The sequence below is a fragment of the Pteropus alecto genome, unplaced genomic scaffold (assembly GCF_000325575.1).
Source record: "Pteropus alecto unplaced genomic scaffold, ASM32557v1 scaffold37, whole genome shotgun sequence".
Lineage (NCBI taxonomy): Eukaryota > Metazoa > Chordata > Mammalia > Chiroptera > Pteropodidae > Pteropus > Pteropus alecto.
Genome location: NW_006440605.1, coordinates 560,778 through 587,783, shown reverse-complemented (window position 1 = coordinate 587,783; position 27,006 = coordinate 560,778). Strand labels below are relative to the sequence as shown.

At 48.2% G+C, this 27,006-nt stretch overlaps 1 protein-coding gene across 1 annotated transcript in view; it reads right to left on the bottom strand.

Moving 5' to 3' along the window:
* ELAVL1 (ELAV like RNA binding protein 1) overlaps window positions 1–18,906 on the bottom strand; it is a 21,081-nt gene extending 2,175 nt beyond the window's left edge. The window contains exons 1-4 of the mRNA XM_006917221.2: window positions 18,699–18,906; window positions 8,027–8,130; window positions 6,247–6,400; window positions 2,298–2,523 (exon numbers count right to left, since the gene is read on the bottom strand). Of these exons, the coding sequence (XP_006917283.1) occupies window positions 2,298–2,523; window positions 6,247–6,400; window positions 8,027–8,130; window positions 18,699–18,870 (656 nt within the window). The 5' untranslated portion in view covers window positions 18,871–18,906. The remainder of the gene's footprint in view (window positions 1–2,297; window positions 2,524–6,246; window positions 6,401–8,026; window positions 8,131–18,698) is intronic.
* Between the last annotated feature and the right edge of the window lie 8,100 nt (window positions 18,907–27,006).

Sequence of the window (27,006 nt, the reverse complement as noted above, 5' to 3'; positions counted from 1 at the left end):
GGGAGGGTGTGAGGGTGTTGAGGGAGCCCTGGATGTTTTTCTCTTCTTTTTCCAAATTTCATACCTTCCCCTGGTCATGACCCATCACGTCCAAGGGTTCAGAGCCGACTAGTGACTGGCTCTGACTGGTTACAGGACACCCCCGGGAAGGGCCCCTGCCCAGCACGAGCGAATTCCTTCCCAGAGCTCTGGGCAACCTTTCGTTGCTGGCTCATCACATCCCACAAGGGCCAGGGCCTGAACTGAGCTTTACCAAAAAGGTAGGACCCTTTCGAAAGCAATACTTTTAGTAACATCAAAGGTAAGCCTTCTACCAATGTGTGACTGCTGCAATGAGGATTACGGGGAATGATACAATTATTATTGAAGACACATGGCCCTCTAGATGGTTCACAGATTAAAAAGTCATGGTCTTAGGGTCAATTTAAGAACATGTGAGCATGAGACAGCATCTCTGAAGCCACACGATGCAAAGAGAGAAGTATTACCTGCTCCAAAATAAAATCGGGTGCCTTCAAGGGCCATTAAACAGATGCACTCTCTTGACAGACATGACCCCAGACAGTGTGACCAGTCCCCAAGGTGTAGTCCACTGACCCAAGGGTTGTGTTCAACTTAGGTATGGAAGAATCAAGACATATTATCGGCCATGGTTTTGACTTTGAGAGAATAATTTTAAACAGACCACACAAGGGTGTCTGAGTTGGTTAAATGACTCAAGTGGCTTGTCAGTGGTCCTGTCTGTATGGAATGACAGTGAGACCACAATAGCATTGAAGGGGGAAAATACACCCAAGTATCTGTATATTAAGCCCAGCAGGTCTCAGTGAGAGTTGGAATGAGGTTCTGCCTTTTAAAAGGATCTCGTTTCCTCCAAGTTTTGTAGGGTACCGAATATGGACCTGAATTATTATAGTTAGTCTAACTCTTTATGTCACTATTATACTGCAAATGATCTCAGGCAATATTTTACTGCCTTTTACTTACATGATTCTCATTCTTATTATCATCAGTTGGCTTTTTTCCTGCTAATTGGAACTGCGTTCTTTCACTGTGACCATCAGGAACTGCCTCCCCCCCGCCCCCCCCGCCCCACCCCATTCTTTTCTCTGATGGCACCTGACCAGCAGTTCTCTTCCTCTGGTCTCCCTTTTCTTTTCTACTCCCCGTTTCTGTGCCCAAGGACCCTTCTCCTCCAGCCTTCCTTGGTTTTCCACAGTTATCTGTAACTCGGCAAACAATGCCATCCACACTTCCTATCCGACAGCAGTGAGGTGAACTGTTATCTGAGTTCCATAACTGGACTGAGCTCACTTCTGTCCACGAATACTTCCCTTGCCTTTGTCTTTTAACTGAAAGAGCCAGTGTTGGAACCTGACCTAGTTGAGGACTCTGGGTTACTGGGCTGTGGACACGGCACCTCGCTCAATGGCCTCTGGGGAGATGCGCACTTTTACCCAACCTCACTGTTTAAAACAAAGATGGGAAACCAGACAAGTTGCAGAGAAAAACCCTTAACCTACCTGAGATAAGCCTTAACCCTTAACCTACCTGGATGCCACTTGAGGTTTTGACAAAAACAAAACAGCCCCTAAATTGAGATTCCTGTCATTTGTGAGGTGCTAACACACCCAATTTGGGAGTCTAAGTAACTGACTCGAATTGTTTCTGTTCTACTAGAACCTGGCAACTAGAATCATTTTCAATATGGAATGACAAAAGAATGTGGAAAAACTATTCACCTCTAGGACAGGGCTTTTAAACAGAGTGTGTATAGCATTTAGATACCAAAATAACCCCACATGGTAGGTGTATGAGGAAGGGTTGCCCCTTAGGGTTGCTGATTCAATGTCTAAAGTTCCATTTAAAAACCTTCCATTCTAGAAGGTGATCAACTCTCACGTAAGCATACCTAAGGCTGCACCTTTCATCTCACGGTGTGGAATGATATGTTAAACTCATGACTACACCCTGCTGTCACTGTCACTAGAAACTACATGCTGGAGCGCTATGCACTCGCTCTCCAGGTAGTTTACACCATCATTTGATTCCGATTAAAGATGACAGTTGGAGGAAAGACATGGCTTCCACGCAGACACCTTTGTGATGGAGGTGGGACTTGGAGACATGAAATGACTCTGAGTGCAACCTTCCGAGGTGATCAGCCTGGCGTACCCTGCACTTTCCAGTGCGTGTGGTGACCCATCCAGAGGGGCTCTGCACCGCCCTAAAAGCACAGCCGGCAGTGGTGCAAAGAAGCTGGGTGGGCAGGTGAGCGCGCCGCCCTCCTCACCCACCTGAATCTCTGCGCCTGGTGATGAACCGGGCCTCCGAACCGTCTAGCGGGCGAGTGGTACAGCTGGGAGAGCAGCGCCACGTTTTTGTTCTGGTTGGGATTAGCCGCGAACTTCACTGTAATGGGCTCGGAGGAACCTGGGGGTTTATGACCATTGAAACTGGTAATTGCCTCTTCTGCTTCCGACCGTTTGTCAAACCGGATAAACGCAACCCCTCTGGACAAACCTTTTTAACAAACCAACAAAAACGGAGTTAGGGGGAAAAAATGCAAGGATTTTTAAAACTGAAAAGCAAAAGTCAAGTCAGTCACTGCACTGTGGTTCAAAGTGGATGCTTGGTTAATGAGAAAAACAAAAATTAAACCTAAATATGGAAACAAATGAACGAATTAAAAACATAATGACTAATAAAAAATTAAGGCTTCAGACTTTCTTCTGAGTTTCTTGGTACCAAAAGATATTTTGGTGACAGACATCCCAAATAGACACCACCGAAAACCTATCTCGAAAGAAGCCACATTAGAAGCGATTGCATCTTCCATCACTATTTCAGCGCCAGGTGCCCACTGCAGTGTGGGTGCCTGGATGTGCTGGGGGTGGAAAGGGACAACCAGGGTTGGGTCTGAGGAATTCTTCCTGGGCTCTGAGCCCTCCCTCCCATGCCCTGCCAATGTGCCCAAGAAGTAGCTGTGTTTCTGAGGGCCATTTCCCACAGGGTCCCACCGAATGCCCCCACAATGGGCATGGGGCATGAGTCTCTTGGCTGGACCAGAGGCTACAGAGGGGCATGGAGAGATTCAGACATATCAAGTGGGGTACCAAAAAGGCAAGTGTCACTGTAAGGCATAGTCACCCTTTCTGGGCCTAGAATCCCGTTTGGGCCTAACTTGCACGTGACACTGTAGGCCCCATTCTAGCCCACAGATGGTACCCAGGGCCTCTCATTTGTTTACCACTGTAATACCGTGGACATCCCATGCTGGGCCCCAAAGCACACATCCCAACCCTCCAACTGGGAAGCTCCCCGTGCCAGCCCCCCGACTCCCAGGACAACGCCCTGGTGATCGCACGGCGGCTCCTAGCGACCTCGAGGCTGCCCCTATTGCCTCCAAGGCTCTTTAAATATAAATTTAAAATTCACACAGCCAGAGACACTCACTAAATTAGTGAGATCAGATCTAACAATTCACATGTGTGCCAGAAAACTCTAGAACCTGAGCTTATTTTTCAAGTTCAGTTCAGAAGAACAACTGAAAACGCTGTTTTTCTTCACTCTTAAACGGCACAAACAACAGCTTAGACAGATGGAAAATCTAACTTTAGGCAACTACGACTGAAAGCTGGAGTTGGCTGGCTCCTATAGGAAGCTGCTTGCAAGGAGACGGTTTCATTCTATTTATAAAGAACTCACGATCAAGCAGAGAAGTGTGTGCAAGTGTGGTTTCCCTGTATGGTTTTGTAAAATGACTTTCAAATAAAAACTGCCCAAGTGCAATGAAGAAAACCCAAGAGAGAGAAAAAGAATGTTATTTAACATGACGGAACATAAATTCACTAAACTACTTGGTGAATGTACACTTTTTGAAGATGGCTGTGTTTTGATTCCTTTCGTGTTTTTAGAATTAAGAGCAGAGAGCAATAAATGGCATACTCTCTAGATGAGTAAACTACACAGTCCACAATTAAAATGGATAAAAGAGCAAAAAAAAATTTTTTAATTTTTAAAATTTCTGTCAGCTCAGGATCTCAAGTTTGGTTACGGTTCCTTGAGAGCTATCTCACTTCTTCAACAATAAAAAACATCTTATATGAAGGCGAACCCAACGTGCGAACCTGTCTGCCACGCCGCTCTCTACCCCGGCCTCCCATGGGCTCCCATTGACTCCATGGGGTCCCAGCAAAGGGGCCCTGGGTAGGTGGCCTCCTCTGGAGCAGAAGGAAGGGAAGTCCACAGCCCCACAGGCCTCACCTTTCTACTCTAATTCTACACCTGAGGTCAAGAAGCAGGGCTCGGGGAGGGAGCTCCTGGGCCGCCCCCCGCCATCTCACTCTATTCCCTCCACCTCCCCCCTGTTCTGCAAGGATTCCAAAACAGACAGAGGTGTGGGCTGGAGGCGTCAGTCCCTTCGCTGAAGTGGCAGAGGCTGGCAGGGAGGCCCGAGGGAGACTGAGGGTCCTGTGCACCACCCTGAGGTCACGGCTGAGCCTGGGGGCAACCCTGAGGTGCCCTTGACATTCTCAGAGACAGAAGCCTTGCAGAGCGAAAGAAGGCAAAATCTCCAGCAAATGCCTGAGGGGAGCTGTCTATGGAAGTGACCTCCCTTGAGATGGTAGGTACAAAAGCTAGGTAGCAGGGGTTGTGTTCTCAAGGTGGCTGGGCTCCAATTCCAGAGAGCTGGACAGAGATCAGCAGAGGCAAAGCAGTCCGGTGTGACTGAAAAGAGCAGGGCCATGGAGGAAGAACGTGGGCTAGCACAGTCACCCACTCTGGGTCCCCCAGCAGCCCAGACACTCCTACGCAGGTACGACTAGGCGTAAACATGTGCACCAACTGTCAGACCGCACCGGTCTCTCAACTGGCATTTAAAGGTAACTAAGAGGCGCTTTAGAAACCACAGGAAGCTATTCTGGTGCCGGCCAGCGGCGTTTATACCAAGTAAATGGTGTCCTCACCCTGTGCCCCGCCCCCGACCCTAGAGCAAAGGGGCAGAATGAAAGAGGTGGTATGGGTGAGGCAGGGCCCGTGTCCCTCCAGTACAGCCCGGTATTGGAACAGGTGTCTGCGCCAGGCTACAGAGACACCCAGAGCTCTCATAAAATGCCAGTGACCTACGCTTTCAGACAACACTCCGGAAGTCCCTTCTCCTCGGGCCTCTGGGAAGTGCAAGCTGTCCGCTCCTCTCAAGGCCAGGCCCCGGCAAGCGCCAATCTGAGCTTCCACAGCTGGGGCAGGAGAAGGAAGAGCAGGTGATAAGGCTACCTGCCCCAAAGCACACAGCTCGGGGGAAGTGTGGGAAAATGTGTGTCCCCACCCATCTGCTCTCTGGAGCCTGCTCTACAGAGGGGAGGTAACCTCAGAGCTGTGACGTCTTATGATCAGCCGAGGGGTTGGTGACCTCTGTGTTGGAAGAACATAAAAATCTACTGCAGATAATTCCACTGACTTCACTGAGCTCCGTGGGCACGAAGTTCTCTTTCTAGTCTTAGAAGATTCCCAACTCCTGGCGAGAAGTGAGGAGCCCTAAAGTGGGCGTGGCCCACGCCACTCCTCCCCGGACAAAGCTGTGCACAGGGCTTGGCAGGGCATGTCCCGACTCCAGTCCCCAGGCCAGCAGGGCATTCGGGCCACACAGCCAGGGAAGGAATGCAGCCTCCTGCTTGCTTGCTTGCTTGCCTGGGGCTGCTTCCAGGAGTGCATGTGGACCGTCACTTCGGCTCCGCCTAACTGCTTTGTGCAAGGCCCAGAGCCTATGCGGCTAATATCTTGAACAGACGTGACCCGAGAGGGGCCAGGATGGATGGTCAAAGGATTCACTGGCTTTGAGCTCTGTGATCTCTGGATGTGCTACCCGATGTGGGGCATTTAAATAATCAGAAACAGTCACTGGGGCCATAAAAAAAGACTCTAGACCACGAGTAGACTGTCACATAGCACACCGTCTGCCTACAATGAGAGCAGCAGCAAATCCTTACACCCCATTCACAGGCCAGACCAGGACATTTGGATGCCTAAGGGAAGGTGCCAAAATGTCCTGTTTTCACCACATACTGTCAGTCTGACACGGGGTCTGCTTTCATGCCACTTTACCACCTCAGCCTCAAAAAAGCCAATGTCATCTCATTTTGATTCTGTCCTCATTGGTGGAATAACTAATGACATTTAAAATCAAACATGATCTGTCTTTCCTAGAGGAAAACCTCACTGCGCGTCCAAGGCTCCCCACCATACCTGTGGTCTGGTCCACAAGGACCCGGGAGTTGATGATGCGCCCAAACCGAGAGAACATGTCCTCTACATCCTTCTGGGTCATGGTCCTGGGGAGCCCGCTGATGTACAAGTTGGCGTCTTTGATGACCTCTGAGCTTGGGCGAGCGTACGACACCTTGAAAACAAAACCACTTTCCAGGGTTAGGGCAGGTGTGTGGCCAAAGCATCAAGTGAGGGTGTCACATTTGGGTTAAGAAAAAGGCAACCTACGGTAGGAGATGAGGCAAACGCTCGTTGCCTACAGCAGCACATGCTGGCAGCTCCCCACAGGCCGGGCAGTGAGCCGACTCCGGCAGCATTTTCTCACCTGGCCCTCACATCCCAGGGGGAGAAACATTATTTCTGTTTTACAAAGTGATGATGACTGAGGGCCTACAGCTGGTTGGTGGCAGGGCAGGGACCTAACCCTGCTGCCCGTCCTCCTACCACAGCCTTATGCTTCTCTGGACGATGAGCCAGGCTGGGAACAAAACCAGGTCCCACCTGTGAGGAGCCCAAGGGCTGGTGGGCAAGAGAGCGGAGTGCTACTAGGTTCGACACCCACCTGCCAACAGGCAAGCTTGCCCGGGAGCCCAGATGGGGCCCACGAGTGCTGGCAGAGCCCTGGGTTCCACACGCCACTGTTCAATACTAAATGACTCCAGGCCATTTGGGCTCATGTTTTGCACATTCAAAGCCTGAAAGGAACTTCTGCAGTGGCTTAGATAAAATGGCGCCATGCGTGCGCTAGAGGTGGTGAGGGGAAGCTGCGGGGACTGACGAAAAGGGAAGATCTGTGGTGCTTTCCCAGGTCAAGGTGACAGCTGTATGGACCCTTCAGGCCAGAAAGAGGGACGAGACCAAGGCCACACTACTATTGGGAAGGCCATCTGGGAGGAAGCCCTTCTGCCCACAAAGAAGCAGCCTAAGGAATGGGACTCAGTCACACTTGAGAGTCAGGAGGCTGGGAGATAGAGAACCACGTGCTCCAGAACGTGGGGACTGGGACCTGTGCAGAACTTTCTCTCTGAGGGTCACAAAACTGATGTGATAAGGAGCCTGAGACCATAACATAGAAGCAAACATGACCTCTTGGTGTCACCGGGCAGCATGAGAGCACGACAACGGGTGTGTTCTCTCCACACTGCTCAGGAAGGGCAGGTGTGTGGTTCTATGTGCCAAGAACACACACACCTGGCTCCATGAGGGCCCGGAATTTGTTTGATTTGTTCACTGTCTGGAACGCAGTGGGTGCTCAATCAATATTTGCTGAATGAACGCTGGATGAACTGGCTGTGATGAGGCAGGAAGGGCAACGCTGCCGCTGCCGCTGCCACTGCGATAAGCCAGGAGCAAGAAGGAGGGCAGGACGTGGGAATGGGGGCTGCGCGAGGACGGGAATGTCGTATCAGGTAGATGAGATAGGCAGGGGGCCTGCGGAGGACGCTGCTTATAAGCCAGTGTACCTAGCGACACCCTGTGCCAGGGAGGGGGTTGCCTCTGTGTACGTGCCCTTCATGGGGACCCTCCTTTTACTGATGGGGCTGAGGAAGCCATGAGCCATGGCATACAGCCTAGGACAGTCACCACCCAACACACATCTGACTTGCAATGCCTCAACTCTGAGCAGACAAGAGGCTCTCCAGATGCCCCGGAAGCATAGCGTGCTAACGGTACCCTTGACAGTGACGGTGAGGTAAGGGGGGCTTGACATAGACTGCCAGGGACAAGAAAGAAGGAGGGGGTGCTCACCGCTCTTTACCTTAATGGTTTTGGACTGGAGCCGCAGGCCATTCAATGTGTTTATTGCTCTCTCCGCGTCCTTTGCAGTCACGTAGTTCACGAAGCCATAGCCCAAACTGTGTCCTGTGGGAGAACACATACACACTAGTAAACCAACTGAGAGAGACCAAGGGAGAGCCAGGGCATATGAACAGGGCTGTCTGACTGGGCTCAAAAGGACATGGTCCAAGGCAGAAAATACATGGGAACCAGGGTCTCAGAGAAGTGGCATTAGAGATTGATGGTTACAATCTATATGAATGGTTTATTAATTATATTTCTTTGGAAACTTGTAGATTTTCTGCAAAGAACAAATGTTACTTACAATTAAAAAGTTATTTAAAAAGAAGCCTGCCACTGACTGCATCCTGGGGAATCCATCACCAAAGCAATGACAATGATTGGTCCCACTGGTGGCAGCCACTGTGAAGGTTCTGAGGGGCCTGGGTCTGGGAAGGGGGGGATGATGGTCACGAGTGGCACATAGGCGGATGGAGAAAGCCGATGACCAGGTGTTTCTCCACTTCAGTCCCCAAAGCTGGAAGGCTGGCTAGGCTCTGGCGCCACCCAGCGTCGGTTCCTCTTACTTTCTTGAACCTGTGACCCAGCTGGGAAGCAAGCACAAGGAGAGGCTGACCCAGCCAAGCAGCCCATCCCCCATCCTGCCTTCAAGGCCCTGGCCCCTGGCCAAGCTGTCAGGGCCCCCATCAGCAGTAGCTTCCATTGTGATGGCACCGTCAGCTGAAGTCTGGGAGAGTCGTAAAGGATGCAAAAACTCAAGTTATTCCCAAAGAAATCCAACGTAGCATATCCCTACCCCTCCTCTGTGAAAGTTTCAGAAGTAATGGAAGCAACCAACAACTGGATACCCAGCAGGGACTTGGCGTAGCAGATGAAGGGCGGCGGGTTCCCAAAAGGCCAGAGAGGAGCAAAGGCGGAGGGTTGGATGTGGGGAGAGCCTGACACCATCACTGCAGGGGAAGAGCAGGAGGCACAGAGAACCACCAATGTGCCCGTGTCTGAGCCATGTGCATGCCATGACAGGGGTACCTATGCATGCCGGGTGCTGCTCTAGGCAGAGACAGAGCTGTGTGTGAGACAAAGGCCCACCCTCACCAAGCTTTGCTACACACTCCTCCCACTGGTGGAGGGTGACAGTGAGCAGATAAAAAACATGATCAGGCCTTGAGCCACATGGAGGCGGAGATCCCCATCACTGCTCAGCCCGCAGTGCCAGGGGAACCCAGGTCCATCGCAGTGATAATGAGACCTGGAACCAGGCAGACAGCCTAATCCAGTTCTGCCACTTTAAAACAAAACAAAACAAAACAAAACAGAAACAAAAAAAAACCCACTAATCTTTATTTTTTAGATTAAAAGAAAAATTACGAAGACAGTACAGAGTTCCCAGACACCGTTTCCCATTAGGACCATCTTACACTAGGATGGAAGAAACGTTTGTTACAGGTCGTGAACCAGTAGTGACACATTAACTGCAGTCCACATTTGATTTCGATTTCCTTAGTTTGCTCCTAATGTTCTTTTCTGTCCCAGGATGCCATCCAGGATCCCATGTGACATTTCATCATTAGTTGACTTAGGCTACTCTTGACTGGGACAGTTCCTCGGGCTTTCCTTGCTTGTGATGACCTTGACAGTTTAGAGGAAGGCTGGTCAGGAATGTGGTAGAATCCCCGTCACTCTGGGTCTGTCGGGTGTTTTTTCTCATGGTTGGGTTAGGGCTATGGGTTTTGAGAGGAAGATCACAGAGTGCTGTGCCCTTCTCATGACATCGTATCAGGGGTGCATGCTGTGATGTGACTTATCACTGGTGATGTTGACCCGGATCAATTCTGCCCTCCCTCCCTCAGGGCAGAGTAGCTATATAAATTATTTGCAATTCTGTGTGGCCACTTTCATCTTTGAAGAAACAAAAACAAAACCTGACCTTCTAGACCCATATTTCTGACAAAACCCACAGGTCTCAGAAACTTAGCTCCTAAACCCTGGACAGTAAGGACGCCAGGGAGCAGGGTTGTGGGGCCCCGGTCCATCTAGCAGGAATCATATTCACAGCTCAGAAAACTATGATCAGCTCCAGTTGGGGACTTAAACGTCCTTGTAAACAGTCCAGACCACAAATGTGAGAGCTGAAAATGCAGGTATGTGGTATAGATTTCTGACCAAACTCCAGCCCGGCTGGGATTTTTAGCCCCAAACACCCGCTCCTCAACCCCACTCCATCCATCTCTCACCGTGCTCACACTGAGGAGCCCGTCCTACCTAGCCCAGCCTCCGATGGGCCCCTCTGCCTTTCTCTGATGGCACCATCTGCACTCAGGTCTCGTCTTTCTGCTCCTCCCACAGGGCCAATCCCAACCCTGGGCCACCCGTCTTCTTAGCTGCTGGTGCCTCAGGTGGCCTAAGCATTGCTGGAAAAGTCAGACCCTCAAGAAGACTAACTCCAAGCTGCTCCTGTATCTTCAACTGCAGCTGGCTCCTCTCAGCATATAAACATGGGCCTTGCCCTGCCCCAGCGCCCAGTGGCCTTAGCTGGCTCCCCAGTGTGGTCACAGCTGACTGCCAAGGCCGTCCATGTCCCTTGGGTGCCACGCAAGTTTCAAGATGCAGCTCTTTGAGCTCTCTGTAGTGCCCAGTGCTGACCAGCTTGAAGTGCCACCTCCTACAGGATGTGACAACAATGCCAGGTTTTCTTTCTCTCCAGCTGTCCCTCCTCAGGCTTGCCCTCTGTTTATTTCACCAAGATGGTCCCCAGGGTTCTGCCCTTGGTCCTTGTTTCTCTCATACTCTTCCTGGGTGGCCTCTTTGACCACTTTGTGTGCCCGCACCTACCAATGTCACCTAGGAAGTTGCATACCCTCAGATGGCCACTGCCTCCCTTCCCTGGTCCTGCCCTCACTCCTGTCTTCAATTCACCCACGTGTGTTAACTGAGTACCTGGTACGTGTCAGACCCTGGGCCAGGCTGGCCAGGGGGTTTGATGATGATCACAAAGGAGGAAGTTTGTGCCTTAATGAAATTCGCATCCCAGTGGGTAAATCGGAAAACAAACCAGCATGAAAGGAACGAACAAAGACATTGCACAGGTGCTACAAGGAGAATCTTGTGGCGTGAGAGAGATGGACAGGATGGGCACACAGTAGGGCCAGGAGCACCCTTTGAGGTGATATCTGAAGCAAGACCTCAAAATGGCTGGGGGCGAGCATCCCAGACAGAAGAGCAAGTGCCAAGTATCCGAGGGGAGACGACTGGTGTATTCCAGGAAATTAAAGGCAGCCAGTGTGGCTGGACAAAATGAGATGGGGGAATGGGCCAGAGGTGGCTGCTGGGTGAGAGCGGCCAGGCCCCTGTGGTTGTCTGTGAGCTTGACCAGGTGAGACGAGGGCGGTATGCATCTGAGAGGTGCAGGTGGACGGAAGACCCACCGAGAAGACCTGTGGATGGGCTGATGCGGGAGGGAGCCCTGGGGGTGGGGTCGGGGGGTGTAAAGCACCAGGGAGAGCTACCCTGCCAGCACAGCTGGCTGGGCCTTCTTGGGGCTGGGGCTGTGCGGGGGGATCTCTGCATACTTCCATCCCTGGGACTGGCTTTGTCTCCTCAGTCTGTTCTACCCTATGCAGTGGGCACTTGTTTGCAGCAGGAGAGAAGGCGGGGGAGGAGGGAAACAAAGGAGAGCCCTGGCTTTCACCCCGCTGATGAAGCCATGGACCAAAGTACTTAACACAGGGCTGGGCACTGCCTCCACGCTCTCCTTTACTGTAGACCAATCGCTCTCGCCTTTGGCTGCCCATCAGGATCACCAGGGTGGCTTCGAAACAAGACCACTGCTCAGGCCACCTCCCAGAGCAATGACATGGAATGGGGGTAGGGTGGCTTCAGGAGTTCTGAAAGCTCCCCAGGATTCCAAAATGCCCAGGTTGAGAGCTGATGTTGGAAGTGCAGGTGGGGAGCCCCAAAAAGCGGGGCTCCCCGCGGTTATACGAGGAGTCCCAGGTGCCTGGGGGAAAGTCCTCACTTCCCAAAGAGCCCCCAAGTTTCTGTTTCTCTAAGAAGGTCCACAAGTCATGAAGATAATGACACAGCTCCCGAGGACCCTCCACAGCCTGGGGACCCAAGATGTCAGGCAGGCACGGGGACCTACACTTGCAAGCTCCGTACAAGTGAGTCTCTTGCCTCCTAGGGCCAGTGAGTCTGCTAGACTCCGTGCTGCGAAGGCAGGTCAAGGGCTGCCCCTTTGGCCTTTAGGATGACGGAACACCAGCCCTGAGTGAGGAAAGTCCGAGGTCCGGTGGGGAGCAGGGGTGCTCGGTGGCAGAGCTTGGCAAGGCAAGGATCCTGCACAGGCTGCTGGGGCTTGAAGAGGGCAGGGCCTGCCTGGAGTTCGGGGCTGGGAAGCAGGGGCCACCAGAGCCCCCGGAGGGGAGATGTGGTAAAGAGAGGAGAGAGTGGAAGATGAGGGAAAGAAAGAGAGAGGAAGAAGGGACAGTTATAAAGCATTAAATAAACCCTAAGTCTGAGGTCAAGAGATGTCCCGGAGGCCAGCACCCCCGCCAGCTTTCACTTCCCCACATTGCAGGAAGCGTGTTCCCACTGCCATTCTGGCCGCAGGCCAGTGCTTCTCAGCTCTGATCTCTAACTTGCCGGCGGCCCCAGCACTGCCCTTCCCCCAGGAAGGCTAAACCGAAGATGTTCAAACACCTGGTCTGGCTGATTCAGTGGGCCTGGGTGGGGCCTGAGACTTGGGGTTCTCCCCAGCATAGTCAGGTGCTGCTGCCGGTCAGGGGCCAGTGCCCCAGGAGCCACTGCCTGGAGGAAAGCAAGGCTGCCTCCGTGATGGGCAACCCCTGGCCAATGTTCTTCCATTTCCAAACATATTTCTTCTCTCTCTCTAGGCAAGGGTTCAAACCAAGAGACAATTCCATAGCATTTCATCTTATGTTTGCAGACCAGAGCTGCCAGATATCCTGTTTTAATCTCTTAGTGCTTCTCAAATTGACATGGGGTGCATGGCTGAGGAAGGTGAGCGCACTGTGGACGAGGCCTCCCCTGCAACATGAGAGGGTGGGTGCGGTCAAGTTCTTCCTTTAAAGGTCCATGGGGGCTCAAGGGAAGACTTCACTGAGAGAGCAAGACTGGGTCTTGGGGGGATGAGTAAACTAATCACGAAATAAGTAAGAGATAGCAAATGTCCATAAAAGAAAGGAAATGGGCAAAAGACAGGAAGAATATTTTATACAAGAGTACAAACAGCCAGTAAGTACGTGAAAACAGATAAACTTTCCTAGAAATGCAAGTTACCATCAAGATCAGATGTCATTTTTCACTTAGGCTGGCAAAGATGAGAAGCCCTGCCCCACCCAGGGGATGGCGGGGCGGGGAGGGAAGGGAGTGTAAATTGGACCTCTCCAGAGGGCGAGTTGGCAGTATGGATCAAGGGCTTTTAGAAAGTACAGTTGTTCTCCCCTTATCCTCAGGGGATACGTTCCAAGACCCCTTGGGGATGCCCGAAACCACGGATAGTACTGAACCCTACATATACTGTTTTTTTTTCTATATATACATACCTGTTCACTGGAAGAAAGCACTTTACAGCTTTTCTTTGGCACATCTGAATTGCCAGCATCACCACTCTTGTGTTTTGGGGCCATAATTAAGTAAAATAAGGGTCACTTGAACACAAGCACTGTGACCATGACAGTTGAGACAGTTGATCTGATAACCAAGACAGCTACCCAATGACTAATGGGCGGGGATCATATACAGTGTGGATACAAAGAACAAAGTAATGTTTCATGTCCTGGGCAGGATAGTTGGATGGCAAGAGATTTCATCACATAATTCAGAATGATGTGCGATTTAAAACGTACGAATTGTTTATCTTAATAAACAATTTAATAAATTTTCCATTTAATAGTTGTGGATAGCAGTTGACCACAGGAAACTGAAACCATGGAAAGCAAAACCACGGATAAGGGGGAGACAACTGTACATACTCTCCCACCTGCTGGTTCACTTCTAGGAAGACTTTCTCTGAAAACAACCAGTGAGCAAAGATTTGTGCCAAGATATTTATCTTGGTGAGGCTTATAAATATGGAAAAACAGTTACAGTAACCTGTTGTAAACCCAGAACTTCCATATACAAGAATACTATGTAACCATTATGATGATGAAATAGCTATGTTCAATGACAGGGAAACATGGTCACAGATACAGGAAGAAAAGTTTCCCACACACAGCGGGCGGTACGAGCTCATTTTTGTAAAATCACACAATTGCTTACAATTAAAAATATGTAAAGAAAAAAGTCTGGAAGGACATGAACCACAAAGGTTGCGATTATGGATAATCTAAACTTTTCTTCCTGCCTGTCTCACAAGAAATTCTTTTCTATAAGGAACAAAGGTGATTCTCATTAAAAAAAAAAAGTGGTCAGGCTGGTTAGGTGTGGACGAGCACCACTGCCGAGGGAATGGCATTAGTGAAATCACAGCAGTGCAAGAAGAGGGCGTGTCTGGGAAATGACAAGCAGTTCTGTCTGGCCTGAGAGGTGGGTAAGTGGGGGCACAGAAGCTAGATGAGGGAGACACGTTCCCAGGAGACCTGGGAGCTGCAGGCGGGGTATTGGCTTTATTCTGACCAGAGGTGCAGAGCAATGAGACAGAGTTGGGTAAAGCTGGGCTAGAGGCTGGGGACCAAGTGGCCAGCATGACAGACAGTTCAAGAGAGTGGTGGCTGGCTCCTGGTCCCCCATAGGCCATATGGCGTCTGCAGAGGGACCAGACACTAAGACAGAGAGCAGGGCAAGGCTGCACAGTAAGGCTAACTAGCGACTGTGGATGTGATGGGGGTGACAAATGCATGTCCCCAACATAGGGGATGGGGCCTGGCAAGCCAGAAACATTCTGAATCTTGAGGCCACCATGTGAAACATTCTCGGCATCCAAGCTACCACCCTGTCCCTCATTCCTCCCGTCACCAGGGACTGGACCATGGTTGACACTCAATAAACATTTGCTGTGTGAATGAATGTTCAGATAATCTACATTCTCCCTCAGTCCCCAGACCCTTCATTCAGTCATTCACAGATTGTGGCTACCTCCAGGGATACAGAGATTAATAAGGTCTCTGCCTCTGAGAACTATATGGACCCAATGGCCAAGGAAGTTCCACCTTCAGTGCAGTGTGGAAACCCATGCTGCAGGTCTGCCGGTTGCTATGGGAACCCCGAAGAGAAGCATCTAAAGCTGACTGGGTTGGGCCAGGGAAGGCACCCTAAAGCAAGAGACCTGGGAATTGAGGGGTTTTAAAGCAGATGAGTGACAGGGTGACATATGGCATGTTAAAGATTCCTTTGCTGAGAATGGTCTGGAGGGAGCACGGTGGCCCGTTACGAGGCAAGAACATTAGTGCAAACAGAGGATGACATGGCCTGGTCTAGGATGAAGGCAGGGGAGATAGAGGAAAGGGATGGAACTGTCCAGAAGGATAAGAGCCTTCTGGATGTCAAAGGTCATGCTTAGGTTTCTAACCAGAGCCACTAAGTAGAGAGCAGGCCGTTCATTAAGATGGGGATACTGGGAAACAAGCAGTGGGCTGGTGGGAGAGTCAAGGTCAGTTTGGAAAACACTGAATTTGAAGGGTTGAGGCATCTGGAGCTCAGGGGAGCTTTGTGGTTGAAAGAGAGGTAGCAAAATAAAGGGGAAATTAAGCTGTAAGGAGCATCGACTCAGCACAGTGTGAGCTTAGGAAGAAGAGGCCTGGGAATAACCCTGAGGACTGCTGAAGTTAACAGCTGGGAAGGGACTGCAAGAGAGGCAGAGCGAGGCCTCAGGCGGGTGAGAACCAGGATGGGTGGTTCATAGAAGCTTCTGGAAGTAAAAGGAGACAATTTGCCAGCTCTGTGAACAGGAGCAGGAGGACAATAGCTAGAGCAGTGGTTCCCACCCTGAGTGATTCTGTTTCTCAGGAAATACTTGGTGATGTCTGGGGACATTTTTTGACGGTCATAACTCGGAAAAAGTGCCTCTGGCATCTAGTGGGTAGAGATCAGGAATGCTGATCAGCATGCTACAATGCACAGGATGCCCCCCACCCCCAAACTTGAATTATCTCATCTCAAATGTCAATAGTGGTCAAGTGCAGAAACCCTGAGCTACAAGAAGTCAGAGGATCTTAGCAAGGGTCTGGGGACATTTTTTGACGGTCATAACTCGGAAAAAGTGCCTCTGGCATCTAGTGGGTAGAGATCAGGAATGCTGATCAGCATGCTACAATGCACAGGATGCCCCCCACCCCCAAACTTGAATTATCTCATCTCAAATGTCAATAGTGGTCAAGTGCAGAAACCCTGAGCTACAAGAAGTCAGAGGATCTTAGCAAGGATTTTTTTTTTTTTTTAAAGAGCAGAGACTGGAGGATGCTGAATGCTGAAGGAACAATCTTGGGAAGACCCAGAAAAGTAGGTATTTGCATAGCTTGAGGTTCCTGGGGTGCCGAGAAGGAATATGATCCAAGACAGAGGTAGACATGGCTGTTATTTTCACTGCAGAGTAGGAGGCAGCCATCAGCTGAGAAGAAGGGGGCCTGAGGAGGGGAAATGCGCTGAAATGGTTGCTGTGGGGGATGGGGAGAGCCCTCATTGCAAGCCGAGCTCAGTTGGAGATTTGATTTGACACGCCTGTCTGTCTCTGGGGTGGGCAGCAGGAGCCTGGCTGGGAGAAAGCAGTTGGAGGAAAACAGCCATGTCTGGGGTTTCACCAGAGCAGTGTAATAAAAAGACAAAGGGGCGGCGAACTGGACAGCAAAGAAGTTTTCACACACTGGTGACAGGAGAAGAGTGAGCACGCAGTAAGTTGTTCATAAAGCTACATTCATTTAATTTAAGAACTGCTAGCAAGGTGCTGAGCTGAAATGCAAGTCCAGGCCCACCAACTCCATGACTCCGGTACACTACACTTATCTTGCTTAAAGATAAGAAAAAGTTTATCTCTGAATTGAAATAACTTTCCAAGTACACTTTTACTGCTTTCACGGTTCTCAAAACCAGTTCTCTACCCTCCAGGCCAATATCACCAAATCTAGGTGTTCCTACCAACATAGCTCACATTCCTTTGAAAACCACAACAAGAGAAGACACAAAGAAGCCAGGTACCACAAACGCAGATAGGAAGGCAACACTGAGGAACATCAATGGGGCTGAAAATCCCCTTCCACCAGAACATAAATGGAGATGGCTAGTGGCAGAGGAGAATTTCAAAACCCTTGTGAACAAAGGCTCTCTCATTCAGGAAGGTCTCCTGATACAGGAGATAGTGGCTTCTAGAACATTCTAACACTGTTCAATTTTTGTATATTATCTAAAGTTCCTATTTAGAAAACAGTTATTAAATCACAGACTCTCAGAATTAGAAGAGTCCTTAAGTCTCTGAGCCCCGTGCCCCGCTCTGGTGAATGTCTGGTGAATGCCAGCCCTTCCAGGTGGCATCCTGGGACGGCGTCCTCCGGACACTAGCAAATACTGAGAGTTGACACAGCAGGACAATGCGTACATGGGAGTCAATATGTTACTATGCTTTTATATACATTTGGAGAAGAGATTAATTTCCATAAGCAAAATAAGTTGTTTACTTTAAAGTTACTTTTCAGTGTAGAGAATTATAGTTGCACAACCCAGAATCCTCCTGGGAGGACCATCCATTCCTCACCTCACCAGAGTAGAGCGGAGAAAGTGGAAGGGGAGTCGGGGAGGGGAGGAAGAGAGGGAGAGCTCCCTGACGCAGTGTTCCTCCCTGGGCAGAAAAAAAAGGCAGAAGTACTTTGTCAGACCTAATCTTTCCATGTTTTTCTCCAAAATCCTTGAAACCGTGTTCTCCGAATGAGGGCTGCTCTGTGAGGTGGGCCTTACCAGGTACTGGGCCTTCCACAAACCCTTACGAGGAAGGTAGTAGCATCAGGAGGTAGGCACCACCACCTCCACACTATGGATGGGGACACTGAGGCTAGAAGTCACAATGTGAAGAAGTAGAAGGTGGGGCTTTGTGTGGCCTGCTAACCCCACAGCCAGCCTGCTGAGCCGCTGCCCTGCTGCCACCCCCACACTGAGTTCAAGCTTGGTACATTTCAGATGTTCAAGTTGATGGCGTGACAGTAGTCAGGGTGACCCAAATGTAACGAAGGGCCACCGATGGGGAACTCAGCGTTCTGCTGCAGGCCTGGCCATGTGTGGGGACCTGGGAAGACAGGAATGGGCCTGCCTAGGGCAGGGATTGGCCAGAGTCCCTTCCACAAGTGGGCCCAGGCCAGGCCAGGCTGTCCTTCTTTGGTCCCTTCCAGTTCTCAGAGTAGACCCCATTTCTGGTGTTTCCTCGTTTTTCTTCCCCTCCCACCATTTTATTTTAGACGTGCTCTCTGTCTGACGATGAATTCTTCCTCTTTTGGGAACCTATGTTCAATATGACACCGGGGCAGTGGCAAAGCGGAGTTTGAGATAAAAATGAAACATCAGAGGCATCACTGCAAGACTGCGGCTCTTCTGCACTGAGGAACGTGGCAGAGTCACAGGCAAAGAAGATAGTGCTTAGCAGGACGGTCACAAGCATCCCCTTTACAAAAATGTCTCGGTTTCTTTACCTGCGACTTTATCCCGAATAAGTTTTGCAGATTCAACTTCACCGATACTGCTGAACAGACTTCGCAACTCATCCTGGGTCATGTTCTGAGGCAGGTAGTTGACGATTAAATTCGTTCTCCCGATGTCATCCCTGCAGTCTTCGGCCATGTGGTCTTCATAACCATTAGACATTGTATTTTTCAAAAATCTGCAGGGGGAAAAAAAATCAAGTAAATTCCTAATATTCATATTGCAGAATGTGAGGCAAAGCTAATGACTACACTGGCACCTAGACGGTTTTCTCTTCAAAACTCAAGTTCAACTTATGTCCACACAAAAACCTGCATACAGATGTTTATAGGGGCTTCATGCACAATTGCCCCCAAACTAGGAGCAACTAAGATGTCCACCAGTAAGCAAATGGAGAAAGAAACATCATACAATGGAGTCTCATTCAGGGATAACAAGAAATGAGCTATAAAGCCACAGAGACATGGAGGAACTTTAAATGTATGTCGCCAAATGAAAGAAAGAGCTTGAAAGGCTATATATTGTATGATCCCATTTATATGACGCTGTAGAAAAGGCAAAACTATGGAGACAGTAAAAAGATGAGTGATTGCTGGGAGATGGGGGGAGGGAGGGATGAACAGGCAGAACACAGATTTTTAGGGCAGTGAGGTGATTCTGTGTGATACTGTAATGGTGGATACATGTCTTTCTACATTTGTCTAAACCCATGGAATGTACAATACCAAGAGTGAATCTTAAAACAACTACAGGCTTCAGCTAATATGTATCAGTACTGGTTCATCAATTATAACAAAATACCACACTAATGTGAGTCGTTAATAATAGGGGAAACTGTGTTGGAGGAGAGGTATATGAAAACTCTGTACTTCGTAGCCTGTCTGTAAACCTAAAACTGCTCTAAAAAATAAAGTCTATTAAAACAAAACAACTGCAAGTTCAACCATTTCCACTTACTATGAAGGTTTCAAAGAGACATACAATTTCAGCACTGTCATTCAAGCTCCTGTGAAAAATGTTTTGGCTTGTCTCTTGAGAGCGTTCCGAAGATTTCGGGTTGCTTTCTCTCGTCTCCACGTGCACTACTGATGGATGCAGCTGTATGCTGAGAAGCCTGCGATATCCAACTTGGACACCCTGCCTGTCCTCGGACAGGCAGGCAATGGTGCCTTCCATCCCTGTCTTTCAAAGGCCATGGTGATTGTGCCAGGAAGGTTAGGGTTTCTCTAGCAGTTAGAGGAAGTTGGTCTTGAGAGCTTGCAGGCTTTAGAACGCCTTTAGCCACCTGCAGAAGTTCTTACTTCCAGTAACAAACATCAAAGTACAGTGATGGATTTGGAGTAGAGTCTGGATTGGTGCAGCTGAGAGCACCAAGATCACTCTTTCAACTCACACTGGGCTCACTTATGAGCACAGCTGTGCGGCTGTCTAATCTAAGCTGTCTCAAGTCCCTCCCTTTAAATACGCAGGCACTCACAACTCCCCTCGCCCCTGTGGCCCCAAACCATCATCACCGAGAGAAAGCCTTGCTGCCCATTAGCCTGGAGGTCTCAGGGAACAGCCTAACCCCTTCTTCAGACCCCTATAGCCCAAGCTCTGCTCTTATGCTTGAACACCCTGTGCCCACTGTATGGCAAAAGGCATCAGAAACAGACAAGCAGCAGACTGGGAGAAAATACAGTTGACCTTAACACGAGATCGAAAGCTTGTAGGCTTTAGAATGCCTTTAATGGACCCACGCAGTTCAAACCTGTGTTGTTCAAGGGTCAGCTATATATTTACATGTGGATTTTTGACTGCATGGGAGGTCAGTGCCCCTAGTCCCCTGAATTATTAAGGGTCAACTGTACTTGTTATTATATTACTTAGATCAGTGGTTCTTACCCTGAGTGACATTAGGTAATGTCTGGAGACATTTCTGGGTATCACAACTTGGCGGGGGGCGGGGGGGGGCGGTATTGCCACTGGCATTTAGTGAGTACAGGCCAGGGATGCTGTTAAACATTTCACAAAACACACGAAAAAACCCACCACCAAGAACTATCCAGCCCAAAATAACACCAGCGAAATTGAGAAAACATCATTTGGAGTATCAAAAAATTAAAAAGGAAAAACGACACGTCACTAACAGAGAAGTGGACAAAAAATATGAGCTGTAACTAAAAGATGCCAGCAATTCAAATGGCTAAGAAACTATGAAAAGAATCTCAAGTTCACGAATAAGGAAGAAAATATGAAAAGAGATGCTACTTTCTGTCTGTCAGATGGAATAAATCCAGTGTAAAGATAAGCAGGAGATACCCTCATACACCACTGATATGAGTGTGACACAATACCACCCTTTTGGAGGATAACTTGGCAGTGCTTACCAAAATTTTTTATGTGAATGCTACCCTCCGACTCAGAACTGTAGGAATCTGCTCTATGGAAATAATCACACATGTGCAAGGAAATATGTGCAAGGAACACCCAACCTTTTGGCTGGTAAAAGTAAAACACTGAAAAATCTAAATATGCATTCATGAGGGATGGTTAGATAAATACCAATTTTCAGTAGAAAGCATGGGACCACCAGCATTAACAGGTTTAATCATGAAAAACTCCATGAATCTGTTAAACCATCTGTGGCTAGATGACTTTGTTTTTAAGGTCAACAGCTCAAAAACAAAGAAAAATGTCTGCTGAAGCCTGAACCAAAGTGCAAGGGTAAACTGAAAAATTAAAATGCACACTGAGGTTGGCTCCAAATGTGACTCAAATATTTCTCTTCTCTCTTACTTTTTTTTCTTTATCCCTCTCTCTCTTCACTCTTGTTCTGAGTTAGGCATCTACTGTGCCTTCTCCCTCACTCTGCCTTCAAGGACGGTGAACTGGGCAATAATTACCCTGTTGTCACAATCCAGAGAAGGGGGTCTTCTGTGACTGTACAAGTTAACTTTCTGAAGCAGTGGTCAGCCAACCATGGCCCGGGGGCCCACTGTCTGTTTTTATAAATAAAGTTTTATTGGCATGCAGCTACTCTCATTTGTTTACGTATTGTCTGTGGCTGCTTTTGCGTTATAGCAATGGAGTCGAGTAGTCGTGACAGAGACCATTAGGCCCACAAAGCTGAAAATATTGACCATACGGCTCTTTTCAGAAAAAGTGTGCTGACTTCTGTTCTAAAATGTAAAAATAGAAAATCTCTAGGAGGAAATCTTTGTCACATTGGGTGAAACAAAGATTTCTTAGATACCATACCAAAAGCCCGATCCATTTTAAAGAAATTTATAAACTGGACACCACCAACATTTAAAAACCTTTGCTCTGCAAAAGACACTGCTAGGAAAATTACGATCCATAGACTGGAAGGAAATATTTGCAAAGTACATATCTGAAAAAGGACTTGTATCAAGAACATATTTTTTAAACTCTCCAAACCTAACAATAAGAAAACAAAAAACTCCATGTAAAAAATGGCAAAAAGATATAAACAGACACCATATCAAAGAAGATATATGGATGGCAAATAAACATGTGAAAAAATGCTAAACATCATTAGTTATTAGGGAAAGGGAAATTAAAATCACATCGAGATACTACTCCCTATCTAGAATTAGAACTGAGATACACTACCCATTTATAAAGGCTAAAAACAAAATAAAACACAAACAACACCTGAAACTAATATAATACTCTATATCAACTATAATTTAAAACACGCATACACACAGCAAGCAAATAACAACAAAACAGACAATATCAGGATGTGGAGAAACCATAACTTTCATCCATTGCTTGTGGAAATGTAAAAATGTTACAGCCACTTTGGAAAACAGACTGGCAGTTTCTTACAGTTAGACGTACACTTACCATATGACCCAATCCCAATCCTAGTCTTCACACAAAAGAAATGAAAGACATATTCATACAAAAATCTATATATAAATGTTTATAGCAGCTTTATTCACAACCATAAAAAACTGGAATCCAAATGTCCTTCAAGCCATAGTGGATAAACGATGGTACACCACACAATAGAATACTATTCAGCAATAAAAAGGTACTACTGATCCATGCAACTTGTATGAATCTCAAAAACATTTTGCTGAGTGGAGGAAACCAGACCTTGCATGATTCCATTCTGGAAAAGGCAAAACCAGAGGGCTAGATCAGTGGTTGCCGGGGCCAGAAGAGCTGACTACATAGGGGGAGAACTGAGGGAATAAGTATCTTTAACCCACAGTTGGGAATCTGAGCATGTGGAGGGCTCACTTTAATTACACGAGGATTTTTGACTGCACGGGTACTTCACACCCCTACCCCTCGTTGTTCAAGGGTCAACTGTATTTTTGTTTCTTGGATAATGGAACTTTCTGGTATCTTGATCATGGTGGTAGTCACTTGGCTCTGCATTTGTCAAAACTCAAAGAACTCTACAACAAAGAGAGTGAGTTAAAAAATAAATTTTCAAAGATTTAAGAAGTGCACCTTTGGCTTTGTAGCCCTGTTCCCCAGCATGCTTGTTCTTCCTGACACCCAGTCAGGGCTGCACGGCCCCACAAAGGACCAGTTCTTAGTCACCTGGCACCCAGTGAGAAACCAAAACCCCAAAAGCATAGTTTCTCAGTGCTTCGGAAAGGACTCTGCTCTCCAGATCCCTTCTTCTTACCTGTTCCAAACCAGCTTCTGTCCCCACAAGCTCCAACCACAACCAGGCCTTCATCTCCACTCAACAATTAATGATTTCCAAGTCGTGGCCACTTCCAGCTGTCTCTCAGATCGCCTGGCCCTGTCTCTTCTCATTCAGTGCATCTCTCCGCACAAGCCCTGGAGATGCCTCCAGGTCAACATATTCAGCCCCATCAAGCCAGCTCGTCCCTGGTTCCTCCACTCTGTGGTATCACCGAGGCTCAGAAGTTACATCACTTTACTCGGGTCAGTCATACACTGTTAATAAGTGGCAAGGCCAGGCCTCAAGTTGTCACTTGAGAGCAAGGATGAAACACAAGGCCCTTCACCTTGGCCCCCAGCCTGCTGCTCTAGCCCTTACTCCCCTCACTAGCTTCTCTCCCAGCACACCACAGACCTTCATGTCTGTGTGCCTGTGCGTGCCTTTGCAGGATCGTCTGTCCCTCCATCACTTCCTCACTTATCTTTAAAAAGTCTCCCAGGGCAATAGGTTGCTCTTGCTCTCACTGCCCATACGCCATTGGTGTAAACCTTTATCACTGTACAAATCATTCTCATTCGTAACTGTTTTTCACCCACATCATCAGTGAGAGCCTTGAGGGCCAGGGCTGCACCACTACCATCTTCGTGTGTACCTGTGTGATGCACTTATAGTTTACTAGGTACCCTGGTTTATTGAACCTGGAGTACGTAGCAAACTATAGGTGCATCATGCAGGTACATACAGTATGAGAGGGCGCACAGCCACCAGGTCTTGGACCCACCCAGGAATCATGAGCATTTGGTGTGCATTCTTTTATGTTAAAGAAGGGCAGTTGGAAACTGTCCTCATAGTCTGTTAATACATTCAGTATCCTACTTTTTTAGGATCATCAATAAGTACCATCCCATCTCACAGAATCAAAGTCAATTGCAGGGAGCAAAAAAGGAAACTGTGAGTTTATCAAAATGACTCCTGCTGATTTAGAAATGTTCCCAGTAACTGGATATATCATAGAGAAACCCTGTTGGGATGATCTGAGAGTTTTCAGACCCATTGCACTATTTTAAACAATCCTGCTTGTCTGTGTGACTTCAGCAATGTTGTTCACATCAGTAGTATACCTACTGCATATAAAAGGGAGAGATATGTATAGAACTGACATAAAAATATACACAGGTGGTACATACGTAAAGCAGCAAGATTAGCTTCCATTGGGCACCCGTGAGAATATATCTCATTTTATAGTCACAGAGCAGACTTTTTAAACTGAATGAGAATAAAACTATCAAATGTATCCTCAGGCTCAACCTTGACACTTCACACATCATGTGATGGGGCTTGGTCTCAATTATTTCTAAGGTCCTTTCCAGATGTAAAATTCCAAGTTCTTCAGGGTAAAAGTCTTTGGAATGTAAGGTCTCCTAGGAAACGCTCTGGTGCCAGGAAAAAAACTGAATGTACCACCTGAATGTACCAGAATGTACCAAACTGAATGTACCACAACAGCTACAAGAGGTGAGGGTTCAGGTGGACGTGGTACACATTTTCTTATTTGCCCCTTCCAACAGCCCACAGAGGGGAAAGCAGCCTGGCTAGGGTGGCTCCAGCTAAGTCACAGCAATTCCATATCTGCCAAGCTGAGATGCCCCGGACAGAAGTAGATCAGGTGCAGCCTCGTGTCTGGCCCAATTGAAGTGCTCCATGGGCCCAAAGGGACCTGATCAGCTCCACAGCCCTCCTAAGAGTTCTAGCTTCTTTTTGTCTGATGAAGGCGACTCCAGGGCTCTCGCACAGAACTACAAAGCCATATGGCACAGCAGAAAAAATCCATGGGCTTTGGAGCCTGGCATATCTGGGCTCCAGTACTGACCCTACTGCTAATCATCTAAACTACTGATGGTCCGTTACTTCCTCTCCCGGAGCTCAGTTTCCTTACCTGCAAAACAGGGATGTTACCACCTGATTCTCAGCATCCAGCACAGTTCTTGACATTCGGTAAGCACCCACTTCACCTCCCGTCTCTGTGTCCACTAAAGAACACTTTGACCCTTTTCCTTTGGTACCCTAGAAGAGATCCACACTTTTGGTGCCATTTCTAATGGGCCTGGGTTCCAAAGAATCCAGTGTGGTTACACCAGCCGGGGGTCACCATCACAGCATTCCATAGAAAGTAGAAGATCTCATTCGTAGTTCCCTGCTCAATTGCACACATAACCTTGGACGAACCAGCTGGCTTCTTAATCTGTTCACCAGATATGAACTTATTCAAGTCCTGTCCCCTCACTCCTAATTCAGCAACCAAACCAAGGTGAACATGTGTGTTGTGTCCCTGACCTTCCTGTCTCCAACTGCAAGTACTCTCACCTCTTCTTCAAATCTCCTCCTCCCTGTGAATCACTTCATTTGATGGCGCATACACATGTCCTCTAAGCCACCCCTCTCCATCTCCTGTATGTAAGCAAACTCAGCACTTTCAAATCCAACTTGGTCTTTTCCCTCCAAATCATTCCTCTTCCTTCTGTCTCCCTGTTTCTGTTTATGGTGACAGTCTTGCCGTAGTGTTCTGCATCGTTCCCTCTCCTGACTCTTTCCTTTGACATAAGTGTCTGTGATAGGTAACTGGATCTACTCACTTCTGAGCTTCCTTCTAACCTTTTCTTCACCCAGCACAGATGGAGTGCTGACCACATGCTAGGCACAGAGCAGGGTGCTGGGCATATAAGATGAAGCAGTCCCTGTCCAGATCTTCAAGTTCAGGCCATTGCCAGCCCACCTCGGTAGTGCAAAAACCTCCTGACTAGTCTGTCCACCCTTGTCTTGTCCATAGAAAAGCTATCTTCCAAGATCACCTCTCGACTGTGCCCAGAAACCCTCAATTCCAGCATACTTTTCTAACTTTATCTCCAAGTTCACTTTCTGACCCTCTGCCTGCCCATACTGGTCCACTCACGCTTCTGGACCTCCTTGTGCCCTCCTCTTATTCACTTGGCTTGCTGGCTGCACCCGGAAACACCTGCCCACACCTCTCTGATCACAATGACCAGTTTGGACACAGCACTTTCATCAAAACCAAAAACCAAACAACAGACAATCATTTCTTTCCACACTCTCTCGATGCTGTTATGACCCACTGCTTCAACCTTTTGTTGTTGAATCTGACACATCTATGTCTTTTCTCCCCAGCTCGAGGTTTTAGGTTCCTTAAGGAAGCAATTTCTTCCACTTCTCCCTGTTCCCCGTGACAACCGACAAGCAGTAATATTTCATGTTTTCAGGCTATAAAAGTGTGATCATGGACCTGGCCAACATATACAGAAGCTCTGGGTCGAGTATGTATGGATGGTGATCATATACGTGAGTCGCCCCAAAATGGACACTGCTTTCTGCCACCTTCCTGCTTCACTGTCTGTATACCCATGAGCACTCATTCTACTTGAGTGATGTGCTTTCTTGCTTATGTCCACATTCTAAACTGTTTCTTCTCTCACCTTCTCTATTTTCCTTAGTGACCAATGTTCAACTACCAGTCACTAAGGCAGAGACCTGGAATCATTCAACTCTTGCTCATGTAACACATCTCAATACCCACTGGAGTCCTGTGTCTTTTAGCCCTTAACCACATCTCAAAACCATCTCTCTTTCCC